At 22.5% G+C, this 17,562-nt stretch overlaps 3 protein-coding genes across 4 annotated transcripts in view; 2 read left to right on the top strand and 1 right to left on the bottom strand.

Moving 5' to 3' along the window:
* Nucleotides 1-1,006, top strand: part of LOC114124383 (prostaglandin E2 receptor EP4 subtype-like) — a 35,500-nt gene extending 34,494 nt beyond the window's left edge. The window contains exon 5 of the mRNA XM_027987620.2: nt 775-1,006. Within this exon, the coding sequence (XP_027843421.1) occupies nt 775-811 (37 nt within the window). The 3' untranslated portion in view covers nt 812-1,006. The remainder of the gene's footprint in view (nt 1-774) is intronic.
* Nucleotides 1,007-7,684: 6,678 nt separating this feature from the next.
* Nucleotides 7,685-17,562, bottom strand: part of LOC114124397 (potassium channel subfamily K member 1-like) — a 36,002-nt gene continuing 26,124 nt past the window's right edge. For both annotated transcript variants that reach the window (XM_027987638.2, XM_050199494.1), the window contains exons 2-5: nt 11,867-12,007; nt 9,728-10,126; nt 9,384-9,619; nt 7,685-9,243 (exon numbers count right to left, since the gene is read on the bottom strand). In XM_027987638.2, coding sequence (XP_027843439.2) covers nt 9,390-9,619; nt 9,728-10,126; nt 11,867-12,007 — 770 coding nt within the window. In that variant the 3' untranslated portion in view covers nt 7,685-9,243; nt 9,384-9,389. The remainder of the gene's footprint in view (nt 9,244-9,383; nt 9,620-9,727; nt 10,127-11,866; nt 12,008-17,562) is intronic.
* LOC126549650 (ATPase inhibitor mai-2, mitochondrial-like) lies at nt 12,972-13,626 on the top strand. Its single transcript, XM_050199502.1, has 3 exons — nt 12,972-13,157; nt 13,229-13,364; nt 13,440-13,626. The coding sequence occupies exons 1-3, from the start codon at nt 13,117-13,119 to the stop codon at nt 13,533-13,535; spliced, it is 273 nt and encodes a 90-aa protein (XP_050055459.1). The 5' UTR covers nt 12,972-13,116; the 3' UTR covers nt 13,536-13,626.

Raw genomic sequence — 17,562 nt, 5'->3', positions numbered from 1 at the left:
TTATACATTAGCAATAATTGTTTGTCTACATGCATATTACTATTAGAAAAAGTAATGCAAATCATTTTAAATTTAATATGTTTGTTTAATTATTGGTTTTCAGTGCCATTTGTCAAGTTTTATTTTTGTGATGGCTAATATTAACCACAATTTATGCTTTTACTGACAAGCATTATAGATAATGTTATGTTAGAACTACATTAAATCATCTACATTTCTAAATGTTTTGATACTGCATATTTTAATAGAAAATACATATTGAATTGTTTAAATAAAAGTTAGGTACATGAACGCTTTTTTTTGATCTTGATACAGGTCAACAACTTTAGTTATAAAGTTACAATAAGAAAAATAAAAAGTAACTACATATGAATAATTATAATGGTTACCTTAAATTGAGTGCTAGAAATCAATAAGTTTAAAAATAAAATAATTTTATTGCTGTTTTTTCAATTGGGCTCAAAGCTTCGAAGAAGTTGTCTCTGAAAGCTTTATATTTCATTTAATTCGGATAAAAAAATTAGAAAAAATATGTGTTATTCGTATAAAAATGGTAATCATACCTGATGTAACGTATCTACATATCTTTACTATTTTTACACATTTTTTAGATAGGTAATTTTATGTTTGTTATATTCAATAAGCTTAGCGAATATGTTAAAATAAAACAGGTAAAGGTAGCTTTAATGCGAATGCTATTAAACAATTTAATAATATTTATTTAATTTGTATATTATTATAACTTTACTTATACACAATTTTATTTGTTTATAGATGTTTTTCGTGGTTCACATGGCCAGTGTTACACTGAATAAAATACTTCAAATTTATCGTATCGTGTAACCATATTACTTACTTTATATATCATAACATTTTATTATACCTGTGATAAAGTTTATATTTTAATATGTATATCCATGTTTTTAATTTTATTTCAACAAATGTATGGAATTATCTCATTAGTATTTAATAATAATTATAGATGATGAGATTGAGCAAATATAAAATAATTTAGTTAAAATTAAAAATGTATTATTTTTTTTAAAATGTCAAATGGATCTACCAATTTTCAATCAAATCATAACAACCACAACCGGTGATACAAGATTGTATAGTAATATGATTATTTTAACCTTGTTTTTGGTTATATTGGTAAATTTCCAAAAATCATTTTAAAAGTGAATCAAAACAAATATATAATTTCAATAAATAATATATTAATAAGTAAATCTACTTAAAGTTTACAAAGATTAGACTTTTTCTTGAAAAAGATAATGCATAATTTTTATACTTTTATCTATTTTTTTTTCTTTCTTTCAATTTTTTCTGATTAAAATATTATTTTTATACAATAACATATTATACATTGTTAATGTTATTTGGAAATTTGTTTTGTGTTGTTAATTCTTATGAAAATGATGATACAAATATATTGGTTATAATAATACATATTTATACGTACCTACAATCTACCTACGTATATCTACGTATTGTAGTGAGTCAAAGAAATAAAACTAAAATTAATTTTAAATTTAACAGTTATGGTAACAAAATGCAAACGTTAATAAATATAGGACTATCTATGAATCACGAAATAGTAAAATAGGTATGTACACATTGTACATGGTAAGCATTAAAACTGATAACGCGTTCACTAAAATATCGTTTAGAGAAAGTTAGTTTCGAGGGTGTATGTATTTTTGAGGAACATTCAAAATGAATAATATTTATGAGTGTATATTGTAATACATATGGCACGTCATACATGAGTATTTAGTCACTATTAAATAAGCCCATTCATCTTAACGATGATTTAGAAACTGTTGTAGACACATATATAATATTGTATACCTACCTTGTCAGTTATCTCATGAGAAAACAGTACAATTTCAAGCATATGGAATAATGTAGAATATTAATTAGAGTGGCTGGTTGGCCATTTAATTTTCTTCACTCAACAAATATTTGGTACCCACCACAGCATCGTTACAAAACAAGCAATAATTGATGATATAGGTACCTTTCGAGGTCAGAATATTGGATGTACAGTAGCTAGTTTTTGTTACACTTTTTTTGTTTTCCTTCAGGACAAAGTTAATAACTATACCAATCATAATTTTAATTCTGTGGGATAAGATAATTTATCACAGTAATAAATTTCAACTATTTCGATTTATGAACAAATTTGTTTGTATTATCGGTATTGTACTGTTAGATTAATCTAAAATGTTTTTTGGATAAGATTTTTTCGTCAACTTAACAAAATTATTTTATTGTTAATAATTCTAAGTGATGTATATCAAGTCAGTTTTTTTAAATTAATAAGCATGTACCTATTATAAATTTATGAACCATAATAATACACACAAGGCAGTAAATATCAATAATACCAATCTAAATAAATCACTTCTAAGTTTTCAACTTCTTATATACCGTATCATAATAAAGACAATAAATTATTTTAATCTACGTCTCACGTTAGATTTTATAGGTCTAACAAGCAATTAAATTGAACGTATCCTTTTCATCTTAAGTTTATTTCTAATTAATTATTAATGTAAGAAAAGCTATTATTTTCAGTTATATAAGAAACATATTTCATTATTTACTCCAATAATACCGTCAATTTATGTTTAGTAAAATAATGCATAATACAGTTTAACCATACAAAAATTTTTAAAACATATAATTTATAAGAGTTATATTGATATCTTAGACCAGGCTACTTAGAATATTGATACTAACTTACGTTAATTTTTTTATTGTGCCATTAGTATTAATTGTTAATATGTAATAATATATGTTATTCTATAAAGTAAAATTTCATTGGTAAATATTATAGTATATAAAACAAATTAAGGATCAAGTTTAAAATACCAAGAATAGTACATTTTCATTAACATACGTCTGCAGGGAGTACGGTGATGGAAAAGTTCATAAAATGAGTTAAATAACATATTTTTCTTAAAAATGAAGTATTAACCTTGTTTTTATGAAAACATGAATCAAGTTTATCATATAATACACCAAATAAATATTATGTTAATAAATAATAGAATACAGTAAAAGCTACCAACAATAGAATTTCGTCATTGTTAAAGGTGACAACGTTCTACCTTAGGCAGCTATCTATGACTTTGATATTTACTTAAATATAAGTGTTTGCAATCAATTTTCCAGACACATGTTCTCATTTATATACTTAAATATTAATATAAAAATTATATTTTTGATATTAAATTTGGTTCGATTAATGCAACGATGTATATTTAACTAATAAGTATTAAAATATATTATTTTCAATCTGTTAATAACGTCAGTGTATCTCAAATTTGAATGCCATTAAAATATATTTCCTTTATGATGGACTTTTATGTCTTGTTAGAATTGGATAAATAATAAAAGATAATGAAAAAAGTTAAGCTTTTAAATTATCTGTTCAAAATATTATGTAGCATGGTTAGGTATATAAATTATGATACCTACAAGCACCTTATATCTGTACACAAAATCTAAATTATTTATTTAACTTTGTTTACATTATTTTGAGATAGATATTAATACTTCATTAAAACATCCATGCTTAAAATTTAAAAACGCGATTTACATTTAGAAAAATAGAACAGAAACATCAACATAATACATATAATATATGTATAGTTTTACTTATTGTTTATAAATTACATCAAGTTTTAATAAAATATATAGTAATTTAAATAATAAATATTATAAAAAACAAAAAATAAAGTATAATGAAAGAAAGAAGCACGTTATATTATAGGTTTACCGACAACGATATTATAGTATTATACTACTCTTAATATATCATATTAATTATAATACTAAAAAAAAAATGGTGCATTAGATAGGCAAATTAGAGTTTTAATTATTATACTGGTTGTTCAAGCCTATTTCTAGAAATCAGAAATGCGTGCACAACTATGCGACTAAGTCACCATAATATTTCGATGTATAATTGCAAAATTATGCGGTAGAATATTAAAAATAAAATTAATAATGGGGCACTGAAAATTGTCTAGATGAGAAGAATTATCTTATTTCATTAAAGATGAAGCTTAAATGTCGATGACCGTGCCTTTGTGTGGTTTGTGGGTTTTCTGGCTGATTGTGTTTCCGTTCAGATAAAATGGAAAATAAAGTTAAATCTTTTTTAGATTTTTAGATTTTTCTAATAAACACATTCGTCTGAGCGACTTCATACATACAATTGTTGGAAACAACTTATACAGGCTGTGGATTATTGGTAAACTTGACATAAGTTAAAATATCATTACCGATGTTAGGGTGTATAATATAGCATTTGTCCCAAAGACTAATATGTCTGATCGATCAATTGGGAATATTTAAAAACTAATCAACTACAATTTACATGATAACTCAATAATATTTTAGTAACGATGATTTACTTTTTTTCAACAAATCGAAAAGAGTATAGGACACATTTCATTACAATATTATTAAATTCATCATTTTTACTAGTTCTATTAAATAATAGTATAGATTTCCTCGATATACGATGAGTAGACACCATAATGCCAAATATATTTTCATTCGACAAGCACATGAAATATAGTAGTTAATCATCCTTTCAATACTACCTTATCACAACGCCCTGAATAGGGTCTCAAAATGTACGTACATCAAACTAGGCTATTTTGTAAGAAATTTCCAGACGTCGATAGTTCACTTGAATGGAATTCCACCCGATGTATTCTGTAACTAATCCTTGGTGTTAGTATCAGCGGTGTGGCCAATGCTGATTTAAAAACTCAGGCACCCCCGTTTCATTTAACATATTTACGGGTTCGTTTTACTTATAGACAGTGATAATTCATTTTTTGATCATTAAGAGAAGCGATATTATAGCCTTTATATTACATTAAAATTTATAATTTTATAATTAAAAATAAATTAGGTCTTCATATGATTTTTTTAATTCTTTAACTTTTATGAACTCGATTGATTTGATTAAGATTGTTCTCGTAAGTACTAAGTAAATATTATTTTTTATTATTTACTTTAAACCATGAGAATTGATTTTATTTTATTTATCTATTTATTGCTACGATTCATAATACATGATAATACAATTTTTAATTATATTGTATTTAAAGAATTCGTATTATTTTTTTTTAAATTCAAAAACATTTTTTTAATAATTTGTTATGAAATAACATTAATTATTTTATTGTGTTTTAAAAAATTATTCTACACAATTTTGTATAAACTATACTCGATATCAGTTTAAATTTTGATAAATTCGTTAAAAATACCAAAATTTCCAAATTATTTTAATATTAAAAAATTATGGAATTTTCAATTATATAATAATAGGTAAAAGTTGAGTGTTTAATACAGAGTCACTAGGGCATACGATTTTTTATATATTTTTTTAAAGAAATTTAAGTTATTGAAAATACCTACATAGAGGTATTTAAAATTCTTTTTGATGAAAATAGCTAATTTAAGAAAATTATTGGTCTTTAATGATATATTTTGTAGTATAATATTTTTTTAATGATTTTAATTATTTTTCGAAATTCAAGAAATATTAATTTTTAAGACTTAAAACTATGACGGTTACTAAGCAATGTTGCGATATATTTAAATTCATAACGTACGTCGTTATTGACCAATAAATTAATAACAATAATAATTATATAGTATAATGCTAATAACTACCATAATATAATATAACAAACAATTTATGATAAACAATTATTCAATCTATTGTATTATAATAGATTACTAATAATAGAAAAATAATTACATTTTATAATATCCTTAGAAATACAGTACGACACGCAGTCTCCAGTCAGAATTGCTTATCGTAGGTATGCAATAATTTTTCATTGTAAATTTAAATAAAACACATCCATATAATTCAAATGACTAATTAAATGGATAGACTCTAAACCTACTATTATAATACAATACAGCAAAGTAGGATTTTTTTTTACTGTCATTATTACGTATATTTTTGATTATTAACTTTGGGTCGTTTTGTTCAATATATAAATATTAAGTTTATTTTGACGGCGTAACGACTACCTTGTTTTTCTTTTTAAATTCTAGACGAGAGTGTCCGTGATTGCATATTTTGTGTTCAATTATTAAGATGTCTAACTACTTTTATATTATTTTTATCAAACATTTTTCTAGAATTTTATTTTTAAGTATTTATTTTCTATAACTAGTGATTCTGAGATTCTGACAGAGATCATTTTCAGCATTAAAAAGTATGAAGAGTTATTTCAATTGAACAAGAACAATTAAATTTATTCGCTATTCTTAATATTGAAAACTCTTTGTTAGAAACTATTTCATGAGATGAATGTAGTGACCAAACATCAAAACAATTAAGTCAAGAAAAGTTTTGTTATAAAAAAAAAAAAATGTAATTAAATTTTGTAAAACGTCATAATATAGTGCAGAAATGTAAAATGTCTAATAGTAAATTTAAGTTATAGTTAATTTATTTATGATATAATTTACTTGGAATCATATTATTACAAATAACTGATTTGAAGTGTTTGAATTTAGTAATTCTTTTTTTTTTTTTAATTCTAATTTTTTTATTGAAATTTAAAATTATACTAGTGGTCCTTATGAATAAACACACAAACCTGAAATTTTCCCTGTATTTATGCTATCAATTTCTATACAATCAAATATATGATAATAATGTTTAAATATTTTAAATATTTTAGTACCATTTGTATACAATTGAAAATTTTTAATTTCTTTATTTTTTTTTTTTTTGTAAGTATCGATTAAAAGTTTATGAAAGTGTAAAATAGGTATTTGAAAATTTAATACAAGGTTTCTAGTATGTGGTTTATTTTTGAACTAAAAATATCGAAAATTAAATAGTCATAATATTTTTTTTAAATGCTTTAGATTTTGAATTTAAACGGAATCAGTTAAAATCTTAAAAATTAAATATTATTTTGTATACATAACAAATTTCTGTTTATACTTAGGATTTGAAGGTTGAATACTGAGTTCTTTATACATTTTTCAACTTTTATATATAAAAAAGAAAAATCGAATGGAAATTCAAATAAATTTTTTATGAGCATTCAAAGTTAGTTTTAATCTTTACAACATCGAATCTTTAACAGTACAATAACTATTTCTTTCCAAATGATTCAAAAATCTTTAAATCGTATATAGAATTAAAAACTATATTTTGTAGTTAAAATTCATAAAATCTTTTCGTTTTGTACATAAGTTTTGAAAATTTAATATAAAATCCATTATAAGTATTTCGTACTAAAACTATAATATTATACTCACAATTATTTTTTATAGATATTTTAAATTCAAATTTAGATAAAATTACTTATATTTAAACGACAAATAACGTTGTTAACTATTTTGTTATAAGTTAAAGTTAAAGTTTTTATAAGTTAAAGTATTTATTTATTTTCCAACTATATTTTAACAGTTTATATGAAAACATTATTAAAAATGTATTCGTGGAAACCTAAAACTTTTATGTATATTTTATTATTATGAATTTTACTATATATAATGACATTTTTGTAATATTTTATAACATTTTAAGATGTTATTTGTTTTTAATATGAATCTATTATTACTGTTTTACAGTATTTATAGAAAGATGCTATTAAATTATAAGTTGTATAAGTTGATAAAATATAATACTATTATATATATTGTTACAATATTTTAATACTAAGAATATAATAAATGCAATATTTTCTGAAAAAACTTTATCAACCTACTTAAATGTTATAAATAAAATAAGTTACTTTAATACCTATATCAAAAAAGCATATAATGAAATAAACTTAGTAATAAAAGCTGACAGACCGTTTACTCTCAGAATCATTTTTCGTATACAATGATATTATAATACATTATTTAACTCAAATTAAGTACACCTATAATAATTACCTACTCGACACCTGATGTACAGCAGAGGAGTATCCACTAACAATATTCATTATTGAACATTTATTTGTTATTCTTTTTTCAATTAATTTTTAATATTATTTAGATGACATGGCGATTCTAAGACAATGAATAACATTTAAAATACTTTTTTTTATATTATAAAGATATTTATCAGTAATATTATTATTTGAATTATTACTTTATCCGTTATTAAAGAATTTTAATATTAAAATTATTTTGAAAAAAAAAATAATTCGTTCATTATTTAATAGTATATATATATTATATATTCTTATAAATGTTTATTGTATAAAGTTATTGTTTGTATTTTAAAGGAAAAAAATACTTGCACTTGGGAGCGAAATGTCGTAGTTCTGCCTTTTATGTATATTTATTTATACAGAATCTACAAGATTTGTTATGTATATTGTACTGTAAACTTTAACAAGCAAACAATAAAAGTCTTATGCAATATATTATATACTCACTATAGCATGAAATCTATACTCAATTGCAATAGTTTTCAGCTAAAAGTGAGAAAGTTTTATTTTAAATTCTGAACTTTTTATTTAGAAGTGAGCTACACTTACTAAGCTATACCAATTATTACATTTTTTTTTTTTTTGTTAATAAATAATATGAAAACATAACATTTATTGCAAAACTTAAAATACAACATCTTTATTTTTTTTAACATTGTAATAATTATACCATAATTAATTGATGATGAATGCTTTAATTTTTAATTGATAAAAATACTTGAATTTATTTTTCTGTAAATTATAGTAATACAAATTTATGGAAAAATAAGTGTTATGAGAATACTTACTCATTTAAAATACACGACATTTTATAATAATGCTATTTTCATAGTAGATTATGAAATCAATATAGTTATATTAAATTATAGATACGAAGAAAAATAAAACTTTTACCTTTTGAAGTCTTCGTTTTATTATATATTTTTATTTATCTAATTAGATTATATAATTCTTAACTAATTTAATGGTATTGTCTTTTCAAACTATTCAAAGTATAATTACATTTTTAAATATTATCTTGTGGCTGGATTAATAATTTGTTTCGTTCAGTAAAATCAATAATATAAATAACGATATATCTTTTATAATCTATTAATTTATAATCTAAAGGTAATAACAATAATAATATATTAATATAATATAATTAATAATTATTATAATAATTAGTTTTAGGATAGAGATTTTGGTTTTGGTCGAATTTAGGTAATTGTCATCACTGTATACAGCAGAAATCGTTGGTTATAATTATTATTTCAACCTTGAAAACAAATAAAAAACAAAAAACAACAATTATTATATAATATGTATATAAATATATATAGACTATAGATATCAGTTGTATATATTATCTAACTATCTAATGAATATTATTTTAATGTTATATTTAAGTATTGATACCTAATTTTAAGGGATGCTGTGTATTGGAGTGGTATCCTCCAAGCTTGTGGGTGAATCTTTTTCATTTGTATACTTGGTCCTGTTTGTTCCAGGTTCTTGTAAATGCATTTTTTCTGGATCAATGGAACGGGTTTCGTCGTTTTCCAACATAAAAAGCACGCCAAAGTTTAATTGTCGAATGTCGTAGTAAATAGACAATGTTAGCATCACACATACAAGTCCCACAACCAAATAGCCTATATAATATTAAAATATGTAGAAGTGTAATTAGTGTTATTATTTAGTTGTTATTTTTCATATTACGATTTATAATGATAAATTTCGAATTTTTTCAATACTATTACCGGTTATCATTAGTTTGTAGAGCGGTCTGTACTTTTGATCTGGCGCGTCGCCCGGAATGTAGTCTCCAAGACCAATAGTAGTGAGTGATATAAAACAATAATACAATGAATCCATATAGTTCCATTCGGGTTCCAAGTGTGTGAACATTGCCGCAGGCAGCAGTAAAAACAGAAATATCAGTGTGCAGAGTATGGTGCCAAAGTGTAATAACCGAATAGTGAATGGTGGATATAAATGTCCAAGGCGGCTGTTGAGAAAGTGTAGATACTTTGTCGTGGGTATCATCAACCGGTCGACCAGTGCAGTCAATAGTACTAGTGTCAAGGGTATACCAAAAAGTGCGTAGAGCATACAGAACAATTTTCCTTCTTGAGATAGCGGAGTAACATGGCCATAACCTGAAAGATAATTTTTAACATAGTAACTATGAATTCCTATATATAATTTCAGTATATGGGCGATGTAGGTAATAGTAAAGACTGATGTTTATAATTAACTATGTAGTAAACAATATGTATAAAAATTTACAAGATATGCAGTATACACATTAAAAATATGCACCAAGTTAATAAAAATATTTAATAAACATTGATAACAAGACAAGTATACCAGGGCCCAACAAAGCTCATCATATAAAACCAGGGATCACCTATTAATATTTTTAATAGGCAAATTTAGGAATTTAAAAAGTTTTAGAGGTGCCATAAAAATCGTATGTATATATTTGTCCGAATAAAATAAAGAAGAAATCAAAAAATGAATTAAAATTAATAAGAACTTCATTTTATTCATCTTAAAAAAAAAATAATAAATTTCTTGTCTGTGGATCAGACAAAGTTCGTCTACAGGCTGAAATTTGGTGAGACCTAATATAAACCATATAGTGATCGCCATATAATTATTTTTCTTCGATACTGATGAAAGCATAAAAAAAATTCTTCCAAAATTAAGAAATATTATTTTTGATTATCAAATATTTGTCCATGATTATTAATTAATTTAAAAATTAGTTGTTGATCAACATATTAATTTTTGTCTTTATTAAAAAAAAGGAAGTTGATTAATTTATTAAAAGTGTATAAAATATGCAAATTATATGCTCCAATAACAAAATATGTATCAATATGCAAAATAAAATTTGGTATATGAAATCAGTTTGATTTGAAACGCCCACATTTCAGACCCTTATAATCGAGCATACACTGCTCAGTGTGAATATGCTAATGCATAGTTATAATTATAATATTATATTAAAATCCTGTCTCTAATAATAACTTTTATTTTGGTTAATGTTTAAAAAATACATTTTTTAAATTTAATTACAATTACAATGAACTAAAGTAGAATTATTAAAAAACAACATCAATAAAAGAATAAAAGAACAATTATAACATATTATTCTTAGTTAATTCATAATTAGCAGTTAACAAACAAAACAAACATAAATTTATTTCGACATAGTCTAAGGCTATCGGTTATTAATTTAACGTATTAACGTGAAACACTCATTAATCCTTCAAAAACTATTAAGATTTTTAAAATATTTTTATTTGTTATTCGTAGTAATTTCGAAAAAAAATTTTAAATGTATAACATACTATGTTTATTACTATTTTAATTTTCTAGGTTTTTTACTTTTTGAATTAACAACATATTATACTTTTAATTTCATATTCTAAAGCAAAATGTTTTCTTCTTGTATTTTGATACATAAAAATCAAATTTTTAACGAATATTTATAATAAATCTCTTTATATTTATAAACAATATTTAATTTTTATTAATGTAATCAAATAAAAAATTGAAAACTGTAAATGATAAAATTGGTAAAAAAAATATTTTTATTTTTTTCTAAATATGTTGTTTAATATTGACTTAACGCTATTTATTGAGAATATTTTTAAAAACGTATATAGTTTTTTTTAATAGTGAGTGTTACATTAAAATATCACCCATATCATGTGAAATCAATGTAATGATAATCGATTAAGTACATTTCAAAGTAAAACATCAATGCCAATAACAATTATTTTCATGACGTAAACATTGAAAAATGAGTAACAAAATATATTTTAAAGAAAAAAATATTTTAAAAAGAGTTTCATTTTGCTTTTTGAGTCATATTTTTTTATACTTACCTATAGTTGTTATTACGGTACAAGCAAAAAATAAAGATTGGCCAAAACTCCAGTTTGGTTCTCCTGAAACATTTTTAGCTGCTGAAACACCTCTGTTACTAGCAGATAAAACTTCTTTTATAAAATTCTCCATTGAATCATCTGAAAGGAATAACAAATTGATTAAATAAAGTCATTTGAATACTTTAATACAATATATATTCCACAGTTTTTGAATTTTTTTCAAGTAAGTAGGAGTATGTTTGGAACTAGGTTGGTATATTGACTAAAGAAATTCCATTAAGCTACAAGGAAAAAGTTTAACAAACTGAATGTGACAAACTCTAAGTTGTATACCAGTACTCCAATATTACAACAGTGTTCTATTTTAAAAACTTTTAATTTGAATCATAATATTAAGTTATAGTATAGAAAGTTGATACTTTGAAAGTACAACATTTTATGGGTTATAGATGGTCTTTTTAGATAGGTACCAAGTATTCCAAGTACCAAGTAATTTTGTGTGGTCCATTTTCTTGGTATAACTAATAGGTAAATTTAATGTATTGTTATTAATGTATAACTTTCAATAAGAGATTTATGTCGTAGATTGGTTTTCCAAGTAATTTGTAAGTAATGTTTGTTGAAATGCATACAACTCCTGTATGTAATATTACACGAATACAAATTGTATTAAATCATTATATTTAATGAAGGTAGATTTTAAAAATGCATGAACTACCCAACCACTTATTTTCTTATTTTACTGAGTATGTATGTTATATTATCACGAAATCGTTTTTTTCCTTTTTTTTAAATTTTTACTACACTATATGTTCATATATTTACACCTCTTTTAATCGCCCATTTAGTAATCCTATATAAAATTTCAAAATATATGCATGTACTTAAGTATACTAGCAACTATCACGTAGCTATGAAAATATCTGACAGATAATACTCTTATATTTTTAAGTTTTGTATCAATATTTGTTTACAATTAGTTAAACGAATTCATTTATTCAGTTTTTCAGTTTTTACCTTCTTTAATACATACCTATTTGTTTTTATTATTTATATTTATTACATGTTTACTATAAATAAACTGTACGTTTTGCCTTTTATTAATTTTATAAATTACTAAGCAACCATTGAAAATAACTGCTATACTGATTATAGGTACCTATAATTTCGTATTTATCATCTTTGTTGGTGTAATAATACATTTTATATGCTTGTAAAATAAGTGTCGGTACTCTAAAATACAGATCATGATTTCAATATCACATTTGAGTCATTTGGGTGCTGTATGGTAAATAATAAATATAATATTATATTATAAACTCAATTGATAAACTATATTAAAACGTTGAAATTAAATAGTTTCGCTAAACGATCAAGTTTAAATATTGTCTTTGGAGCAAATAAAAGGAGCGGACACAATGGTACTATAAGAGACGCCGGTGGAAAAATTGCAGAACGTGGAACTTTTTTAGAAGAAGATTATTTTTATAAAAAAGTAAGTCATTTTATGGTTATGCACAGAATAAATAAACTATAAAATATACTGCAAAAATATGACATACATTTTTAGGATAAAATACTATTGGAAAAACTATTAGAAGATATAAAGAAATGTAAAAAAACAGATCAAAAGAATAAGACAGAAAATTCAAATAATCAGAAATAGAAAAAAACCTAAGAGAAAAAATATACATTTTTTTCCTTAGTTTTTTTTTGTCAACATTATTGATAAAAATATATACTTGGTTTGCTTTTTAGTTTTTCATAAAATATATTTTTTTTTAAATTTTCATAATTATAATATTTATACATAATTAAATTTTTATCTAGTGATAATAAACCTTTTTTTCAAGTAAGCGGTTTTTTGTACAGTGTGCTATGTGACTTAAATAACTATAAAGTTATGGCTATAATTATTTTATTAATTTATGGATATAATTTTGATTTACTCTTTTAATTTTGCTAGCTATTTTTGTTTCATAAATGTTAACACTTAAAGAACTAAATTAAATTTACAAAATAAGTTGTATAAAGTAATATAATGTAATACGTACAAATAATAAAAAAAAATTTAATTTAGCGAAAAACACATTTTAGAATTTTTTTTCAACTGTAAAAGAAATTCGCATTTTTATGGTACTCATTCATCATTTATTTTTCAGTAATTAAATTAGTGTATACATTTTTTTTATGATCAATATCATGATATCATCAAATTTTTTCTATTCGATATTATTCTATAGCTCAGTGATGATTTACTTTTATGATAATTTCTATTATTAAAATTAAATAAATAAATCATTCAATTTTTACTCTATATAATATAATTTGTTAAATTTGCATCATTTTAAAAAGCAAACAAGTTATTTATTTTATATTTAAGTGTATATTTACAGAAATCATTTATTGGAGGAAGTACTTTAATTGCTATTGCCCGGATTTTTTATTGAATAAATAATCATAACTATAGGCTATAATCATTATTCAAAAATAAAAACCATTTCAATAGATTTAATAGTGATGAAACATTTTAACTTTATCTATAGATTTAAAAGGTTTTAAATTGAAATAAAAATAACATTTTTAGACTAGATAAAAATAAATTTAAATTAAATTGTTACATGTCACAGAACTCTTTTAATAGAGACACTAATATACCACTAAGCCACATTTTCATCAACAATTTGTTGATGAACAATAATCAATATAGACATACCTACTACCTACTACAATATACAATAATTGAATTACTTAAACTATTGTGTTTAGAAATCTGAAAAAACTATAGTTCATACAATTAGGTTTCTATTGTAGGAATATCTAACCAAATTATTAAAAAAAAAAAAAAACAAAGATGGAAAAATATTCTATTTTAGTAGGATTTGGAACTTTTTCCATAACTAAAATAATCATATTATTTTTTAACCTAATAGTTTTAATTTAAAGTCACAATCTTTTTTAAACAAGTTTTAATATAATTGTTTAAAAAATTATTTATTTATTAATAAAATTAATGGAATAGTTTTATTACTTATGTAATATAGACCTGTAAATTATAAAATTTGATTGTTATCTATTATTATAAAAAATTTGTAGTTATTTATATAAAATATATTATCATTTAAAAATGATCTATACATACCATAGTAGTTACAAGTTATACACTAATACAAATGTATAATAATAATTGTAGATGGAAAAAAGATCATTATTATCTCCATTATTTTTATAATATGAAATAAAAATTATCAATTATTTTTGTTAAAAATCTATTTTCAAAAAAAAACAACTTATTTGTAGTGGGAAAAAAATTAACTATTAGTCCAACCCTCAAGTAGGTACATTATAAAATTAAAATTGATGAACTATTTATAAAAAATATTCTAAACAGTAAAATAAATACTAATGTAAATGCTTTAATTAATATTTTATTATTTATTATACACTTTTAGAATATTTAATTAAAATAAAATTAGAGATTATACTTATTATAGTTAATAACATTTTTAATAAATGGTAATTATTGAACATTAAATATTATCGTACTTATATTAAAAAAAAAAAAATGTTAATTTGAGTTTTCATTTTTAATATATAACGAGTTCAATAAATTGTAAAATATACATACATCGTTAAACGAGACAATTGCTATGCATAATTTATCGTAAACGGTAAGTGTTGATAATGTTGATATAATATTATTTTCAACAAAATTACATTATTATTTTCATATTATTTTTTAAAACATAAAATATGGTTATTACAATCGTAATAAGATATTTATTCACAACCGTTTTGATTGTTCATATAATATTTATAGTTTTTACATTCAATATAAAGTGCATTGTTATATTTATTATTCTGTGATGTTTTTATATAATATCAAATAAAGCCAACAATTAAATACTTTTGGATTTTATAGCATTTATTGATGTATAGGTAGGTAGGTAGGTATAGTGTTTTTTTTTTATATAACCGACATAGAATTCAAAATTAAATTAAATTAAAATGCTTTCAATTCATTATAATAACTGAGAGACTTATTCGATTTTATTTTCCCTATCGATAATTTAGATGTTATAAAACAGAAGTTCTAAAGTTATTTCTACTATTTCATTATCAGACAATTACTTAAAAAAAGACATTTTAAATACCAAAAACGAATAAACCATTGTCCGTTTTATATTCCAGATCTAGATAAGTATCATAATATTTATTCTTTATATTTGAACAGCTGTTGGTAGATTTGTATTGACAGTCCATTATTAAATATAAATGTATGATTAGTTAAAAGCTTCGTCCTTGCTAAATATACACAATATAGATGTTACGAAGATTTTTATTTTTATATCGTAAAACTAGTTATAGGTCAAATGAAATGAAATTGTTTGCTTAATTTGATTACCTCATGGCCCAAATTTTTAGTATTTGCTTATAAATAATAAATACTTAACCTTTAATAATTATAAATTTCATGATTTAAACTTAAAAGCACTTCTGTATAATAAACATTCCTTAATAAAAAAAACATCTAATGTAGATAATATATCTACATATTATGTAGACTTTACTTTTTATAATTTGATCTAAAATATATTGATTTTAAACCGTTTTTAATTATTTAATATTCAAATAAATGTATTTAGGTATAATTAACATGGTATGATTTAGTACCTATATTTATTAAAATATAATCAATTTATTGAGTTTCAGTTCCAATGTTTGGGAATTTTACTCGGATAAACTACACATGTATTATTTTTTAACTTTATAATTTATAGTTAAAAATATATAATATTTATTAATCTCAGGAATATTGTAAATAATATAATAACTAAAACACATACCATACGCATATTGTCTACTTTATTATTAAATTGTAATAGAGAAAGTATTATTGTTTTCGCTATCATACTAAATATGATTATAAAAAAACATGTACACATAAAAATATAACACAAATTATTACTCAATTTGTTTTTCTACCGTTATTTTAAATTTATTAAGAAGTAAATCAATTTTTATCGTATATTTTTGCTTCAGCTGTTTTACTATAAGCTATTTTGATGATTATTAGTTCATAGTAGTTTATGTCTTTACATAATATATACTTTGAATAGCTAGGTATTCTCGAGTCAAATGACCGTAATATATATTGTTATTATTATTTAATTAAACAAAATATTATTAGATAACCATTGAAATATACAATGACCTTTAGACGAAATTTAAAATACTAATAGATAATTGTTGAAGCATCCTTACCTTTTAAATTATATGGTATATTCAGACACTTTATTTTATGATATACTAGATAGACGAAATGTGTTAAGAGAATTGGTGTATTATTAACATAATAGCATAAACCATTATTAAGGTGTGCTGTACCTGACCACATTGACTTCACGCGGGTCCTGGCAGGGTTTGATTGGGCGGCCAGTGAATGATTGGATTTGAGAGAACTGTCTCACAGTTGACATTTTAATTTTTAACACGATGCACATACGTGTAAATAATAATTACTACTGTAAATATATATTAATGTATACAATGTGATTATGCAATTTTATCTAACAACTAAATACAACATGTCAATAATTTTCACAACTATTTGAATATTATGAAAAATAAATCATAAAATCACATTTTGTCACTTTATACACGACAGCTATGACAACATTGAGAATAATATA

This window comes from Aphis gossypii, chromosome 1 (assembly GCF_020184175.1).
Source record: "Aphis gossypii isolate Hap1 chromosome 1, ASM2018417v2, whole genome shotgun sequence".
Lineage (NCBI taxonomy): Eukaryota > Metazoa > Arthropoda > Insecta > Hemiptera > Aphididae > Aphis > Aphis gossypii.
The sequence above is the reverse complement of the archived record's forward strand: the minus strand, read 5'-3'. Positions and strand labels throughout refer to the sequence as shown.